The 16,979-nt window shown below is 43.1% G+C and overlaps 1 protein-coding gene across 1 annotated transcript; it reads left to right on the top strand.

The window, feature by feature from the left end:
• The first annotated feature begins 26 nt into the window (after positions 1 to 26).
• Positions 27 to 16,976, top strand: RSL1D1 (ribosomal L1 domain containing 1). The gene is made up of 9 exons (XM_075995115.1): positions 27 to 197; positions 913 to 1,052; positions 3,830 to 3,968; positions 5,519 to 5,667; positions 5,758 to 5,859; positions 8,659 to 8,752; positions 9,152 to 9,277; positions 12,781 to 13,074; positions 16,358 to 16,976. The coding sequence occupies exons 1-9, from the start codon at positions 93 to 95 to the stop codon at positions 16,682 to 16,684; spliced, it is 1,476 nt and encodes a 491-aa protein (XP_075851230.1). The 5' UTR covers positions 27 to 92; the 3' UTR covers positions 16,685 to 16,976.
• The last annotated feature ends 3 nt before the right edge of the window (positions 16,977 to 16,979 follow it).

The following is a 16,979-nucleotide window of genomic DNA, read 5'->3' as shown; positions in this document are numbered from 1 at the left end:
CCCTAGCTTCCGGCTCCGGGCCACGCTCGCGCGTGCGCGCAAGGAACCAGCTACGGGTTTCCGCACGCTGATCCGCACGAGGTGAAAGGGAAATGGAGGACTCGGCCTCCTCTCCGGCGCCAAGGTCTGAGGCGGCTGCAGCCTCCATCTCGATTCCAAAGGCCCCGACCCAAGGGGAGCAGCTGGACAAAGATCAGGTGTGTGGCCCCTGGGGAGAGGGTGGCTCGGAAGAGGGCTGGCCGTGACCTTGCCGGGGACGCCAGTGCGGGCTCAGCGCTGCGGTAGACTCCGTCCGGGCTCCGCGAGGGTCGCCTGCGAGCCGTGCGCCTCAGGTGGCCCGCCCGTTTATAAACGCAGGTGGGCGCCTGCTTCCCGCGGTCCTACGGCCTGGCTGTCTTTAATTGGATTGTCGTTCCGGGGTGAGGTCTACGTGGCTTTACATCCCTACCGTTTAGTTTTGGCCAAGTCTCTTAATTTTGCAAGCCTGTTACCTCTTATTTAAAATGGGTTCTTCCGCTCTCCAGGACCAGAAGAGGTAATGGTTATAAAGCGCTTTGGCCAGGGACCTGCCACATCGTAAGTGCGCTGTAAATGCTAGTTGCGGTTTGTTTTGCTCTTTTCCTGGGTTTACTGCCTTTCTCATTGAGAGCAGGAGAAGCAGGATTCCCTTGTGGCCCATTTTCTTATGTAGAAGGGGCCCCTTTCTATAGACAGTACTAGAAGCAGATAATTAAGCGTTTTTGATGGATTCTTACATTCCTCTATGTATAAAGTTCAGAATCCTTGTAGATACCGTTATGGAGGTAGCCTCCCAAAATAGAAGTTGGAGCAAAAATAAAAAAGGGATGGGGGGGGAAACTAAGGCTAAATTAGATTGAGAACATTTAACTTATTTGTATCTCCACTTTGCAGGTTAGAAAGGCACTGGAAGCTCTCTTCACATATTCCAAGTCCAGGAAAAACACTAAGGGATTGCTTTTGGATGAAAATGAAAATGTATTTTTACTGGTGATATTATGGACAATTCCAAGTAAAGAACTGAGGGTCAGATTGTAAGTTCTGATTTTCTACCTTTGCTACTTTTATCTGCTTATTCATTCTATATAACTTTAACAATTGCACTTTAGTTTCTAGTGCAGACTTTGCAAACTCAAAAGTATGAGATGAAATAAAACAACTGTGCTTATTAAAAGAATCATAGGTATTCAGACATACTAAAATTTTTAGAAATTTCACCAATTTTCTTATGGCTTGGTGGACATTTGAATCAAAAGCTTAGTGTTTAGGCTGGGCGCAATGGCTCATGCTTGTAATCTTAGCACTCTCAAGGCTGAGGCGGGTGGATCTTTTTGAGCTCAGGAGTTCTAGGCAAGCCTGAGCAAGAGTGAGACCCTGTCTCTAAAAAAAAAAAAATAGAAATTAGCTGGACAACTAAAAATACAGGAAAAAATTAGCTGGGCATAGTGGTGCATGCCTGTAGTCCCAGCTACTTGGGAGGCTGAGGCAGCAGGATTGCTTGAGCCCAGGAGTTTGAGATTGTTGAGAGCTAGGCTGACGCCATGGCACTCTAGCCTGAGCAACAGAGTGAGACTCTGTTAAAAAAAAAAAAAGAGCTTAGGTGTTTTATAGGTTGAACGACAGGAAGAAAAAAAACCGTTTGAGAGAACAAAGGTAGAATAAATTAACAGCTTTTGATTGTTTTCGTAGAATCCATTATCTTTTCATGTCAAGCTAAAATTCCTGAGAGCCCAGACTTACTGTTTTTTGGGGTTTTTTTTGTATATATATTTTTAGTTGGTCAATTAATTTCTTTTTTTTTTTTTGGTAGAGACGGGGTCTCGCTCAGGCTGGTTTCAAACTCCTGACCTTGAGCAATCCGCCCGCCTCGGCCTCCCAAAGTGCTAGGATTACAGGCGTGAGCCACCGCGCCCAGCCCAGACTTACTATTTTATACACAGACTATTAAAAACTTGGCAATGAACTCCTTTCTGTGGAAAAGAAACCTATGGTAATTATGCATTCTTAGTGTTAGAAGTTTTAGGTCAGAGATATCCTCTTTGTAGAGTTTTCAGACTTAGCAAACATTACAAATAATGTTTTAGTATAAGTAGGTCCCAAATATATCATAGGACCTACATATACTTAAAAAAACCCAATTTGTGGTTGATCTGAAACTCAAATTTAACTGGGTGTCTGGCAACCCTGCCTGTAAACTCACTGATTTCCCATCCAAAAGCCAGCCTACTTAAGGTGTGTAGGATAGAAAGCTTGTTTCTATTCTTTTCGATATGAAGAAAGAAGATGGAATAATTAGGGACTAGAAAGACACTTCTGACTCTCAGATCCTCTCTTACTGGATCTTCATGACCCTGCTCAAGCAAGGTTGCCTTATTCATTGCTTTACATTTTCTGCTTGCATCCTTTATTCCACACCATTTTCCCCTTCTGGAAAGCCTTCTCACTTTATCTTCGATATTTTCCCAACTGCTCACCTCTTAAGAGACTTCTGCCGCTTACCACCTTTGCAGCACTTACTATCTCATTTGGCAAGTTATGCTACTGTGTATTGGTTTTCTTAAACTAAGGAAATATTTATGTGGGCCTTAGAAAAGATTTAAACCTTTTTTTTCTACCTTTGTCTTTTTTTCTTTCTTTCTTTTTTTTTTTTAATAGAGATGGGGTCGTGTTCTCACTCAGGCTGGTCTTGAACTCCTGAGCTCAAATGGTCTGCCTGCCTCTGGCCTCCCAGAGTGTTAGGATTACAGGCATGAGCCATCACACCTGGCCTTCCCTCCCCCCCCCCCTTTTTTTTTGTAAGGCTCAGCATAATGTACATGCTTGCTGGTTCCTCTTGGTTTACTCCATGTTTTCTGTTTCAACTCTTTTTTTTTTTTCCCAGCATATTATAGGGGTACAGATTTTAAGGTTTCAATAAATGCCCATTCCCCCCTCCCCCCACAAGTCTGAGTCTCCAGCATGACCATCCCCCAGATGGTGCACATCTCACTCATATGTATATACCCGCCTCCCTGTTTCAACCTTTTTTTGTTTGTTTTGTTTTGTTTGTTTGTTTGTTTGTTTGTTTGTTTGTTTTTGAGACAGAGTCTCGCTTTGTTGCACAGGCTAGAGTGAGTGCCGTAGCATCAGCCTAGCTCACAGCAACCTCAAACTCCTGGGCTCAAGCAATCCTGCTGCCTCAGCCTCCCGAGTAGCTGGGACTACAGGCATACGCTGCCATGCCCGGCTAATTTTTTTCTATATATATTAGTTGGCCAATTAATTTCTTTCTATTTATAATAGAGACGAGGTCTCACTCTTGCTCAGGCTGGTTTCAAACTCCTGACCTCGAGCAATCCGCCCGCCTCGGCCTCCCAGAGTGCTAGGATTACAGGCCTGTTTCAACTCTTAGGGGCTACATTGTTTGTGGAGCTAAGAGTTTACCAGAAGGTAAAGTTCTGAACCAAGAATGTCCTAATGAAACTGTTATTCTACCACATTAGAGTACATGTGCCCATATAACAACGTATATAATAATAATTACATATGCAAGAATTTGAATGTCTTTGGTTATGTTTTGATTCTTATACCTCAAGTGTTAGTTGATATTTGAGTCTGTGGTATTTGTGATTTACTTGAATTAAATCTCTTCTCTGTGATAATTGAAAACTAGATGTATTTTTAAATGTTCTTGGTGCAGTATTCTCTTAAATAGTGTGAATGAAGTTTATTAAAATGACACTAAATTTGTTTTGTGTTCTTTGTAATGTAAACATACTTATTTCTGTAATAATGCTTTTTTCTCTTTTGTTCCCTCCCATGTATTTTGCAGGCCCTTGCCTTATAGTATTCGAACAGATTTAGAAGAAGTCTGTTTATTTACCAAGGATGAACCCAAGAAAACTCCTGAACAGACAGAACATTTCTATAGAAAGCTTTTGAATAAGCATGGCATTAAAACTGTATCTCAGGTAGGAAGCCTGGTTCATATTTTGAAGTCATTTATAATTGTGTTCAACCCCCAGGAAGTGGACCGGCACCTATCCATGGCCCACCAGGAACTGAACTGCACAGTGCTGCACGGTAGGGGGCAGGCGAGCAGCAAGCCCCACCTGCACCCACAGCCGTTCACCATCGCTTGCATCATTCCTGAAACCCCACCCCCATCAGATCAGCAGCAGCAGCATCAGACTCTCATAGGAGCGCATACCCATCTGCAGACTGCATGTGAGGGATCCGGGTTGCACACTTCCCGTGAGAATCCAGCACCTGATGATCTGGGGTGGCATCACCCCCACCTGCCCCGTCCATGGAAAAACTCTTTCATGAAACCAGTTTCTGGTGTCAAAAAGGTTGGGGACTGGCCAGGCACGGTGGCTCACGCCTGTAATCCTAGCACTCTGGGAGGCCGAGGCAGGCGGATTGCTTGAGGTCAGAAGTTCGAAACCAGCCTGAGCAAGAGTGAGACCCTGTCTCTACTATAAATAGAAAGAAATTAATTGGCCAACTAATATATATAGAAAAAATTAGCCAGGCATGGTGGTGCATGCCTGAGGCTGAGACAGAAGGATCGCTTGAACCCAGGAGTTTGAGGTTGCTGTGAGCTAGGCTGACGCCACGGCACTCACTCTACCCTGGGCATCAAAGTGAGACTCTGTCTCAAAAAAAAAAAAGGTTGGGGACTGGTTAGGCACGATGGCTCACACCTGTAATACTAGCACTCTGAGAGGCCGAGGCGGGCGGATAGCTCAAGGTCGCGAGTTCCAAACTAGCCTGAGCAAGAGCCAGACCCCATCTCTATTAAAAATAGAAAGAAACTAATTGGCCAACTAAAAATACATATAGAAAAAATTAGCTGGGCATGGTGGTGCATGCCTGTAATCCCAGCTACTTGGGAGGCTGAGGCAGAAAGATTACTTGAGCCCAGGAGTTTGAGGTTGCTGTGAGCTAGGCTAAAGCCATGGCACTCACTCTAGCCTGGGCAACAGAGTGAGACTCTGACTCAAAAAAAAAAAAAAAAAAAAGGTTGGGGACTGTTTACTTAGAAGATTTAATTCAATTGAAGTAATAATAATTGCATTGCTATATTTCCTGGTACTTCTATTTTTCTCCTAATTTGATTCTTGGTGGCTTTAGGTAGGGTATATTCCATGTTGCCTGTGATGGCGCAGCAGTTGCGGTTTGTTGGCCTATAATCTAAATGTCTATATCAATAACTTTTATATCTTACAGAAAAAAGATAACTCATTTTTTGCCTCTCTCTGACTCACCCTGTTTTATAGTTGTTGATGTACTTGTTTTTATTATTCCTGGATCTAAATTTATTTAATTGAGGCCCTTTCTCATTTGTCTCAGTGTCCCCTGCATGTAGTGTAATGCCTGGTACATTTTGGGTACTCACATGTTTGCTCAACTATGAGGGGTGTGGCCCTGGGACATTTTTTAATCCAAGTTGTTGCCTAGTATTTCTCCTTGTTCAGGTTCTCAACTTTTTGTTTTTCTTTTTCGTTGTGTTTCCTAGATTATCCCCTTCCACACTTTAAAAAAGGAATATAAATCCTATGAAGCAAAGCACCGCCTTCTTAATAGTTTTGACCTCTTCCTTGCTGATGCCAGAATTAGGCGGCTTTTACCCACATTCATGGGGAAACATTTTTATCGTAGGAAGAAGTAAGTTTCTTAGTGATGACTGGACTTCAGCATCATGAAATTTATAGGTGTTTGCGTTGTGTTCTGAATGCCTCTGTGTTTTTTGTATAGAGTTCCAGTATCTGTAAACCTTCTGACCAAGAATTTATCAAAAGAGATCAGTCAATCTATAGGTGGAACAACCTTAAACATCTCTAAAAGTGGTTCTTGCAGGTAGGTAAATGGAATTCACGTGTGCCTCTTTTAATGGTGTATTTAATAATGACTTTATAAACTTTTTTAAAAGATGGTGTAAATGAAACCAAATCATTCTGTTAAAACTAAAATCCATTCCTTAGCAGTGTTCCATTCTCCATAACAGTGCTGTCCAGTAGAACTTTCTATTAATACTGTGATGGAAATAGTCCATATCTGAGTCATCTCATTCATTAGGCATAGTTATCTTTGGCTGTTGAGCACTTGAAATGTGGCTACTGTGTCTGAGGAACTGAATTTTTAATTTTATAATTTTAATTAGTTTAGGTCAGTCGCGGTGGCTCATGCCTGTAATTCTAGCACTCTGGGAGGCCGAGGCGGGCGGATTGCTCGAGGTCAGGAGTTCCAGACCAGCCTGACCAAGAGTAAGACCCGTCTCTGCTATAAATAGAAAAAAATTAATTGGCCAGTAAAATATATATATATAAATGGCCGAGCATGGTGTCCCCGGGTACTCAGGAGACCGAGGCAGGAGGATTGCTTGAGCCAAGGAGTTTTGAGGTTGCTGTGAGCTAGGCTGACGCCACGGCACTCTAGCCTGGGCAACAGAGTAAGACTCTATCTCAAAAAATAATAATAATTAGTATAAATAGGCACATATGGGTAGTGGCTGATTTAGGGCTGTTTTAGGGCAGCTCCAGATACTAAGGAAAGCAAAGAGTAAGAGTAATGAATGCTTGGGGAACATTAGTAGTACTGGGTTTATAGATTATCCTTTAAAGGCACCATATCTTTAAAGTGAAGATCCACCTCAGTCTTGGTTTAATTCTTTTCTTTTTTTTCGGGATGGGGGGACGACACAGTCTTACTCTGTTGCACCAGGTAGAGTATAGTGGCATCATTGTAGCTCACTGCGACCTCAAACTCCTGGGCTCAGGTGATCCTACTGCCTCAGCCTCCTGAGTAAAAGGGACTACAAGCATGCACTGCAATGCCTGGCTAATTTTTTTCTATTTTTAGTAGAGAGGGGGTCTCACTCTTTCTTAGGCTGGTCTTGTCGAACTCCTGAGTTCAAGCAGTCCTCCTGCCTCAGCCTCCCAGAGTGCTAGGATTACAGGTGTGAGCCGCCATGCCTGGCCAGTCTTGGTTTAATTCTTATTAAATGAATTCAGTGTTCATCAGCCTGACTAGTGCCGTTGTGTTTTTATATTGATTGAATCTCTAGTCTTAAATAACAGAAAAGACCTTTTAGGATAGTGCTTCTTGGGCTGTTTTATTAGGCCAAGAGGTAGGTTTAAGTTTGAATGCTTGTTAGTATACCAGCTTGGGGCGATAGGGCAAATTTTAAACTTAGTTGAAATACATTTTATAAAATAATTCATCCACTGACTGGAGTGTCTGTGTGGGGTTAGGTAGTGCCATCAGGGCAGAGCTGTAGGGTACTGCCCTTCCACCCAGAGATACCTCATACCCCAGGAGCTCGTGTGTAAGTGCCCAAGTGGTCACACACAGCAGAAAACATAACCACGAGATCCCTCAACTCTGCTCACCAGGAACGACAGTCCTCAACAGAGCATCTCCAGTTAGAGTAGGGCAGGGTATGGTTGTACAAGGCAGGTGGACTCTGCTGTTGCCTTCTGCCTGCAGGTGGGAAGCCACTTAGTTGGATGTGATGAATAGCTGAGAAGAGGTGGTGGTTGTGCTTGGGCCCATCTTTGGTTATGGGCTGATGTGAAAGCAGTGCCTCATGGAATGGTTAGCTAGAAGCTCCAAGGCCTGGTTCATGGAGTCAGTGAGTAGCTGGGAGAAGGCAGTCTCCTGCCCACAGCTTAAAGAAAGTTGCAGGCAACGGAGGAGAAAAACCTGAAATCATTCTTTCCTCTCTCACCTTTCCCTAACATAATAGATTTTTTTTCTTCTTCTTCCCCTTCCCCACTTCCCCTCATTCTCTCTCTTCCTCCTCCACCTCCTTCACTTCTCCCTTCCACTTTCTTCTCACTATCTTTCCATCTGGGAAACCACATGTGTGCTTGCAGGTAAGTTGTAACAGAGTGGGCAGATATCAGTCTTTGATTCATTTTTGAAGGGGGGGGGTGGGCAATGGAACTATAGAGGGAGCAGGTGACCCTCCTAGAGGTCATTGCCCAAAGAACAGCTTGAGGTCCGGGCACACTCAGCAATGTGGGGATTTTCTAGGAGGAAGGTCAAACCTCCTCTGGCCCTGCCCGGCGACCCTCCTGGCCTTACATGGTTAGGTGCCAGCTATTCATAGTATGGCATTTTATTTCCAGTAGAAGGAATTTCTAGAACATAGAAGATCATAATCTTCCTTTAAAATGCATTTAGAGGCCGGGCGTGGTGGCTCACGCCTGTAATCCTAGCACTCTGGGAGGCTGAGGCGGGCGGATTGCTCGAGGTCAGGAGTTTGAAAGCAGCCTGAGCGAGAACCTGTCTCTACTATAAATAAAAAGAAATTAATTGACCAACTAAAAATATATATACAAAAAATTAGCTGGGCATGGTGGCGCATGCCTGTAGTCCCAGCTACTCGGGAGACTGAGGCAGGAGGATTGCTTAAGCCCAGGAGATTGAGGTTGCTGTGAGCTAGGCTGACGCCAGGGCACTCACTCTAGCCTGGGCAACAAAGCGAGACTGTCTCAAAAAAATAAAATGCATTTAGAACCTGAAGATTTTTATGTTTTTCCCTTTAAAAAACTAGGATTATGTATTTATGTTTCTCACATAACCTGCGTATGCTCTATTTTGAAAACTTCATTTAAAAAAAATATTTTAATATAATACTATATTAAATTTCAGCGCTATACGCATTGGTCACACTGCAATGCAGATTGAGCACATCATTGAAAACATTGTTGCTGTCACAAAAGGACTTTCAGAAAAATTGCCGGAGGTACAGTATTACAGGCAGGTCAATTGATTGTTCACTTAAAAGAAACAAAGTAGGCCAGGCGAGGTGGTCCTAGCACTCTGGGAGGCCACGGTGGGAGGATCATGGTTCAAGATCAGCCTGGGGGCGGGGAAGACCAGGCTGAGCAAGAACGAGACCCTGTCTCTATTAAAAAAAAAATAGAAATTAGCTGGACAACTAAAAATATACAGAAAAAATTAGCTGGTGATACTTGTAGTCCCAGCGACTTGGGAGGCTGAGGCAGGAGGATCGCTTGAGACCAGGAGTTTGAGGTTGCTGTGGAGCTAGGCCACGGCACTCACTCTAGCCTGGGCAACAAAGTGAGACTGTGTCTCAAAAAAAAAGAAACAAAGTATATACAGATGATATTCTTCATTTCAGAAGTGGAAGAGTGTGAAACTCTTGTATGTGAAAAATGAGAGATCGGTTGCCCTCCCCATCTTTTCCTCATTCGTCACCAGTCGGGATGAAAATGCCAAACAACATGTTCTTAGTAAGAAGAAAAACGTAAGTAGAATCTTCATTCCTGGATAAGATTAATAGTCAAGGGTGTAAACCCAGCCCCCAGAAGAGAGAACTAGACTGCCTGACTTATCAAGTATGTTTTACTAGTTTTCCAGTTGTTGTGCTTTTTGTGTTCCCACTTTACTAAAATGTAACATAGTTAATATTAGTGTGAGATAGACTGGGAGCAGTGGCTCATGCCTGTAATCCTAGCTCTCTGGGAGGCCAAGGTGGGTGGATTGCTCAAGGTCAGGAGTTCGAAACCAGCCTGAGCAAGAGGGATACCCTGTCTCTACTCTAAATAGAAAAAAAATTAATTGGCCAACTAATATATATGGAAAAAAATTAGCCGGGCATGGTGGCACATGCCTGTAGTCCCAGCTACTCAAGAGTCTTAGGCAGTAGGATTGCTCGAGCCCCGAAGTTTGAGGTTGCTGTGAGCTAGGCTGACGCCACGGCACTCACTCTAGCCTGGGCAACAGAATGAGACTCTGTCTCAAAAAAAAAAATATTAGTGTGAGATAGAAATATCTAGTATTTATTGATAGGTATTTTGGTTTCTAATCCGTTTTAAAGAGAAGGTTTCTCTTTGATCTCCTAATGTATTAATTCCCTCTTCAGCCATGTTAAATCATGTCCAATGAGTTTTTTTTTTGTTTTGTTTTTTTTTGAGACAGAGTCTCGCTTTGTTGCCCAGGCTAGAGTGAGTGCCGTGGCGTCAGCCTAGCTCACAGCAACCTCAAACTCCTGGGCTCAAGTGATCCTTCTGCCTCAGCCTCCCGGGTAGCTGGGACTATAGGCATGCACCACCATGCCCGGCTAATTTTTTTATATATGTATCAGTTGGCCAATTAATTTCTTTCTATTTATAGTAGAGACGGGGTCTCGCTCTTGCTCAGGCTGGTTTTGAACTCCTGACCTTGAGCAATCCTCCCGCCTCGGCCTCCCAAGAGCTAGGATTACAGGCGTGAGCCACAGCGCCCGGCCCAATGAGTTTTTTAATTTTGGTTTTTATTTACTTCTAGAAGTTATGTGATTTGTTGTGTTTTTTTGTTTTTTTTTTTTTTTTGAGACAGAGTTTCGCTTTGTTGTCCAGGCTAGAGTGAGTGCCGTGGCGTCAGCCTAGCTCACAGCAACCTCAAACTCCTGGGCTCAAGCGATCCTCCTGCCTCAGCCTCCCGAGTAGCTGGGACTACAGGCATGTGCCACCATGCCCGGCTAATTTTTTATATATATATCAGTTGGCCAATTAATTTCTTTCTATTTATAGTAGAGACGGGGTCTCGCTCTTGCTCAGGCTGGTTTTGAACTCCTGACCTTGAGCAATCCGCCCGCCTCGGCCTCCCAAGAGCTAGGATTACAGGCGTGAGCCACAGCGCCCGGCCTGTGATTTGTTGTTTTTCAGGTTAGCTTTGTCACTTTTTCTGTTTTCCTGTTGCTTTTAAATAATCTTTCAGTTTGTCCTAATTCTTTTTTTTCTTTTTTCTTTTTTTTTATTTACTCCTTTGTAGACCCAAGGATGTCCTAATTCTTTAAACATGTTAAGCGTAGTTTTATAGATGCTTCATAATTCAAATAGTTAAAGGCCTCTTGCAGCCAGTTATTTCTGCCTCTGGTTCCATATCATTGTTTTTGACATTTTATTTATAGAAAGAATTTGAGGAATAGGATGAAGATACCTTCTGCAAAGGATTTGCATTTACTTATGTGTCATGCACCTTAAAGCACATTCAAGGCTGGAGGTTCCCTAATGACGCAAACCAAACCATGGCTATAAATCTGCATGGCTCTACTTCCTCTTCATCTTTACCCAGAGGGTGAAATTCACTCAGGGCCCAGGTTATTGTGAGGTTTCCTCTTAGAATTCCTACCTGGTGTGGATTTGATTTATCTCCACTTCATCCCCCCATTATCATACAGCTGTGAAAACAAAAGTTAGGATTAGCAAATTCTCTAAGGGGAAAAAAGGCTTCTCACCCCTTAAGGTCCTCATTTTAAATTTCTTACAGTGTTATCAGCTCATCAGTGCTTTTATGGGGGAAATTTTTTTTAAAAAAATATTTTACCCTCCTTTTTTACTTCTTTTCATTAGGAAAGTGATCCAAAATAACACAGACTAGCTGGGCACGGTGGCTTATGCCTGTAATCCTAGCTACTCAGAGGCTTAGGCGGGAGGATCACTGGAGCTCAGGAGTTTGAGACCAGCCTGGGCAACAACATATCAAGACCCCATCTCAAAAATAATGTATATCAAAATAACATAGACTAGGCTGGGCACGGTAGTTCGCTCCTGTAATCCTAGCACTCTGGGAGGCCAAGGTGGGAGGATCACTCAAGGTCAGGAGTTCTAAACCAGCCTAAGCAAGAGCGAGACCCCCATCTCTACTAAAAATAGAAAGAAATTAATTGGCCGACTAAAAATATATAGCAAAAATTAGCCGGGCATGGTGGGGCATGCCTGTAGTCCCAGCTACTCAGGAGGCTGAGGCAGAAGGATCACTTGAGCCCAGGAGTTTTAGGTTGCTGTGGGCTAGGCTGACGCCACAGCACTCTAGCCTGGGCAACAGAGTGAGATTCTGTCTCAAAAATAAATAAATAAAATAACATAGACTAATATTATTGGAAGCAGGAAGTCTGAATATTTTGTCATTTGTCACCAGATTTGATTGAGGGCATTTTGAAGATGTTGGAATTATTGGTTAAAATGGAATTTGGGGACTTACAGATTTCATTTAATATAACTCTGTGATAACAAAAACAGATTTCTAGCTGTGTAAGTTTTTCACTGTTTTAACCTTCAGCCACTATATGAGCTAGGAAAAAATGGTCAGGATTCACTTTTTGGTGACAGCTTTATTGAAATACAATTATCATACCATACAATACCATTCAGGATTTGATTTGATTTTGTTTTTGTTTTTTTGAGACAGAGTCTCATTCTGTTGCCCAGGCTGGAGTGCAGTGGTACCATCATAGCTCACTGCAGCCTCAAACAACTTGGCTCAAGTGATCCTTCTACCTCATCCTCTTAGGTAGCTGAGACTACAGGTCCACACTACCGCACCTAGCTAATTTTTTTATTTTTTGTAGAGAAGAGATCTTCCTGTATTGTCCAGACTGGTCTCAAACTCCTGGCCTCAAGCATGGAAGCTCTGCCACCTTGGTTTCCCAAAGTGGTGGGTTTACTGGCGTGAGCCACGGCACCCAACCCAGGATTATTATTTACTCACCTCTAAATGTCACTGATTTTCACAAAATTTCTAACTATATACTTCAGATAACCAGATTCTGGAATAATAATATGTAACTAGCTTCATAAGATGCATGTTTGACAATGAGTTGAAAACTGAGTTTGGGGTTCAGGTGCTGGTAAGGGAGTTCTTTGTACATGTGAAGGCCCTTTCAGGGATCTTCTGAATAATCAGAATTGCAGGTGCTGAATCTTTGCCATTTGTTTATCAACAGAAGTATTTCCTTCTAAAATTATGTATGCTGTTTTTTGGTAGGCAACAAAGAAAAAACAAGGAAAAAGCCTTCTTAAAAAACCAAAGGGGAAGAAGAGAAACAGAAAGGTAAAGAAACAGGCTGCATTAGTCCTAACAAAAGATGACGTGGCCCCTAAAATTAGTGGTGTGCCAGAGAAGACACCTGGATCCCAGAAGGAAAAGACCCCGGAGCATGGGAAGAAGAAGAAAAAACATGGCAAAGTAAAAGCCCAACTTGAAGTCACAAATGAATCTGAAGATGAAATTCCACAGCTAGTACCAATAGAAACAGCTCCAGCTAAAGAAAATGTAGAGGTATTTGTTACTAATATTTAATATTTGTAATGGATTGGTTCTGTGGCCACTGTGTACCAGGCAGGCACTGTACTGAGCGATGAGTGATGGAAGATACTAGGGTGAAACTACAAGAATTAGGAAGATAGTTAAAGTGATTTACTTTCTCTTTTTAAATGCTGGTGTGATGTATAGTAAACACAACCTTTTGTGTAACTTGGGGTCAAGAAAGACTTGGCCATATTTGTAATTTTAAGAAACATTGCTTGTGGATTTGAAAAGCAGACCAGGGCCAGGCTTGGTGGCTCATGCCTGTAATCCTGACATTCTGAGAGTACAAAGCAAGAGAATTGCTTGAGGTTAGGAGTTCAAGACCAGCCTTAGCAACACAGTGAGACCCCATCTCTACAAAAAAATAGAAAAATTAACGAGGTGTAGTGGCAAGCACCTGTAGTCCCAGCTACTTAGGAGGAGGATCTCTTGAGCCCAAGACTTTGAGGTTGCAGTGAGCTGATTACACCACTGCCCTCATGTCCAGGCAACAAAGTGAGACCTTATCTTCAAAAAAGTAAAGGCCGGCGTGGTGGCTCACGCCTGTAATCCTAGCACTTGGGAGGCCAAGGCGGGCAGATTGCTCGAGGTCAGGAGTTCGAAACCAGCCTGAGCAAGACCAAGACCCTGTCTCTACTATAAATAGAAAGAAAATTAATTGGCCAACTAATATATATAGAAAAAATTAGCCAGGCATAGTGGCACATACCTGTAGTTCCAGCTACTCGGGAGGCTGAGGCAGCAGGATTGCTTGAGCCCCAGGAGTTTGAGGTTGCTGTGAGCTAGGCTGATGCCACGGCACTCACTCTAGCCTGGGCAACAAAGTGAGACTGTCTCAAAAAAAAAAAAAAGAAAGAAAAGTAAAGAAAAAACAGGGCAGAAGTGTGGGCAAATGGTTCCATCTCTAAAGGTAAATCCTGGATGGGCACACAATTAGGGCAAACTTGGGTACTGGATTCTGCCTCTAAAACCTCTCCAGCATCCCACCTCCAGTGATCTTTACAAAAATCTGGCTTCATTTTGGAGAAGATACTTTAAAGGAACTGAGTTTATCTCTTTATTTTTATTTTTTTTTTATATTTTTTTTTTTGAGACAGAGTCTCACTTTGTTGCCCAGGCTAGAGTGAGTGCCGTGGCGTCAGCCTGGCTCACAGCAACCTCAATCTCCGGGGCTCAGCGATCCTTCTGCCTCAGCCTCCCTAGTAGCTGGGACTACAGGCATGTGCCACCATGCCCGGCTAATTTTTTTTTTTTTTTGTATATATATTTTTAGTTGGTCAATTAATTTCTTTCTATTTTTGGTAGAGACGGGGTCTTGCTCAGGCTGGTTTCGAACTCCTGACCTTGAGCAATCCGCCCGCCTCGGCCTCCCAAAGTGCTAGGATTACAGGCGTGAGCCACCGCGCCCGGCCCCTATCTCTTTATTTTTTTGGTAACGTTTCTACTCATAGTATATGTACAATTCTTAGAGGAAGATCTCTCAAAAATAAAGGGGTAATAAGTCCTTGTGAGACCAGAGAGTTGCTCTCACCATGTGTTCAGAAAAGAACTCACTTGCCCCTCTGGGCAGACCTGTGCCTGGGTGTAGAGCATGGCCTTCAGTAGGTGGGAGGCCTGGTCCCAGGGCTGTTACTGCACTACACCTGCTTTATGTGTTGTGGTTACAATAAGCCTTGAAATGTTCATCTAAAGTGCCCCCAAAGTGCTACTGAATTTTTTAATATACTCGAAATTAATATAAGGTATATAAATTGTTTTTTAGAAAAAGTAAGCTGTTATTGTGGAACTGGTGGATGGTGTGTTGGAAATTAGAGCGGAAAAGCTTAGCTGAGCAGATGGTATATAGCAAAAGCCTTAGAAGTGTTTGTGCCCTTTGAACCCATCCAGGGCAATAATACACTAGAAATACTGCTCAGTGAGAGTTTATAGTGCTTGGAAAACACTAATAATTGGGGAAAGGGCATAATACTCAGCTTTTAAATACTCATGGGGAAAGGTGATAAATCATAGTTAATATATTGTGATAGGGTTATTAGGGAGTTATTTTTGGTGTTCAGGTTTTCCATGATGATAGAACCTGTAGGTTTTTGTTTGTTTTTTTTTTTTTCAGTTAGAGTCTCACTCTGTTGCCTGGACTAGAGTGCTGTGGCATCAGCCTAGCTCACAGCAACCTCCAACTCCTGGGCTCAAGCGATCCTCCTGCCTCAGCCTCCTGAGTAGCTGGGACTACAGAGGCATACACCACCATGCCCAGCTAATTTTTTTCTTTTTCTTTTCTTTCTTTTTTTTTTTTTGAGACAGAGTCTCACTCTGTTGCCCAGGCTAGAGTGAGTGCCATAGCATCAGCCTAGCTCACAGCAAGCTCAAACTCCTGGGCTCAAGCAATCCTGCTGCCTCAGCCTCCCGAGTAGCTGGGACTACGGGCATGTGCCATCATGCCCGGCTAAATTTTTCCATATATATTAGTTGGCCAATTAATTTCTTTTTACTTAAAGTAGAGACAGGGTCTCACTCTTGCTCAGGCTGGTTTCGAACTCCTGACCTCGAACGATCCGCCTGCCTCGGCCTCCCAGAGTGCTAGGATTATAGGCGTGAGCCACTGCACCTGGCCCAAACCTGTAGTTTTATATTTACTCAAAAACAAACTTTGGTTTTGTTGGTTGTATTTTGTCTTTAAAACCTACTTCTGTATGAGAAGGAGTACAGTGCTAGAATGTTGTCCTTGGATTGGCAGCAGCAGACACCTGGGTTGCTTGGCAAACCCAGGATTTCTCGCATGTGAAACACTCCCCTCAAACAAAGAGCCTCTGAATCTAACTTGGAGAAATCGGTTTTTCTAACAGGCACCCCAGTTGGTTCTTACAGGTAGTTTGGGAAACCCCTGCCCTAACCCACCTGCAAGGGATTTACAGCTGAAGGTGAAGAGGAGTCAGGATTTGGTGACAGGGTTTCAGCTATGCTCCTGGTGGTTGCTTCCAGGAGGAACTGCCCTTCACCATAGGGAAAGATGGTATTTCCTCTGATTGGACCAGGGACACCCGGGGTCACTTTCACAATCCTTAATAATGAAATACAGCTACCTTTCAGAACATCTGCAAAGCAAAGAAATAAAAAACGAAAGCCCATTTCTTCATCCTGCTGAGGCATACCTTTGGAGGGTTCATTAATAAAAACAATAATTCTTGGAATTAGATCGTCAAGTTATCTGATTTTTTTTTTTCTCCCCCATACTTAATTTTCTTTTTTTTCTTAGACTCAAAAACATGCCACGGGAAAGAAGTCGCCAAGAAAGAGTCCTGGTCCCAACACACCTCGTGGGAAGAAGAGAAAGGCCTTGCCAGCATCAGAAACCCCGAGTGCTGTGGAGCCTGAGACCCCAGGTAAAAGGCTGGGAAAGAAGCCAAAAATCATAGAAGAGGTGGAGAAAGAAAGACACCCTTTGAAGGTGAAAAAAGACCCAAGACAGACACCAAAAAAGGCAGAGGCCAAGGTCTTTGCCACTTCTACTAAATCTGCAAGAAAGGCTCCCCATACCCAGAAAGGATTGCCCAAAAAACCCAAAGTCCCTCAGTCATCCTAAAGTCAGCGATACAACCAGAGGTAGCATCAAAGCTACCTGAAAAGCTTTTTAGAAACACTTGCATCCTGACCCCCCTTGCAGCCTTCTCCAAGCATGAGACCTAGACTCAAATATTTTTTACAGCTTCCATAGGTAATTTTGATGTATGTTCCTGGGTGTAAAAACCAGTGGTTTGAAGTAAAATCTATTTTTTAATTATTGTTCTGTGTATTTGCTAGTATAATATATAATAGAGTGCCTCTCTGTGGTTGCGTTTATTATTAAAGTATAACATTGCTTCTGGCATTCCAAATCT

Source organism: Microcebus murinus, chromosome 19 (assembly GCF_040939455.1).
Source record: "Microcebus murinus isolate Inina chromosome 19, M.murinus_Inina_mat1.0, whole genome shotgun sequence".
Taxonomy (NCBI): domain Eukaryota; kingdom Metazoa; phylum Chordata; class Mammalia; order Primates; family Cheirogaleidae; genus Microcebus; species Microcebus murinus.
Note: the sequence above shows the minus strand (reverse complement) of the source record. Positions and strands in the feature narration are given on the sequence as shown.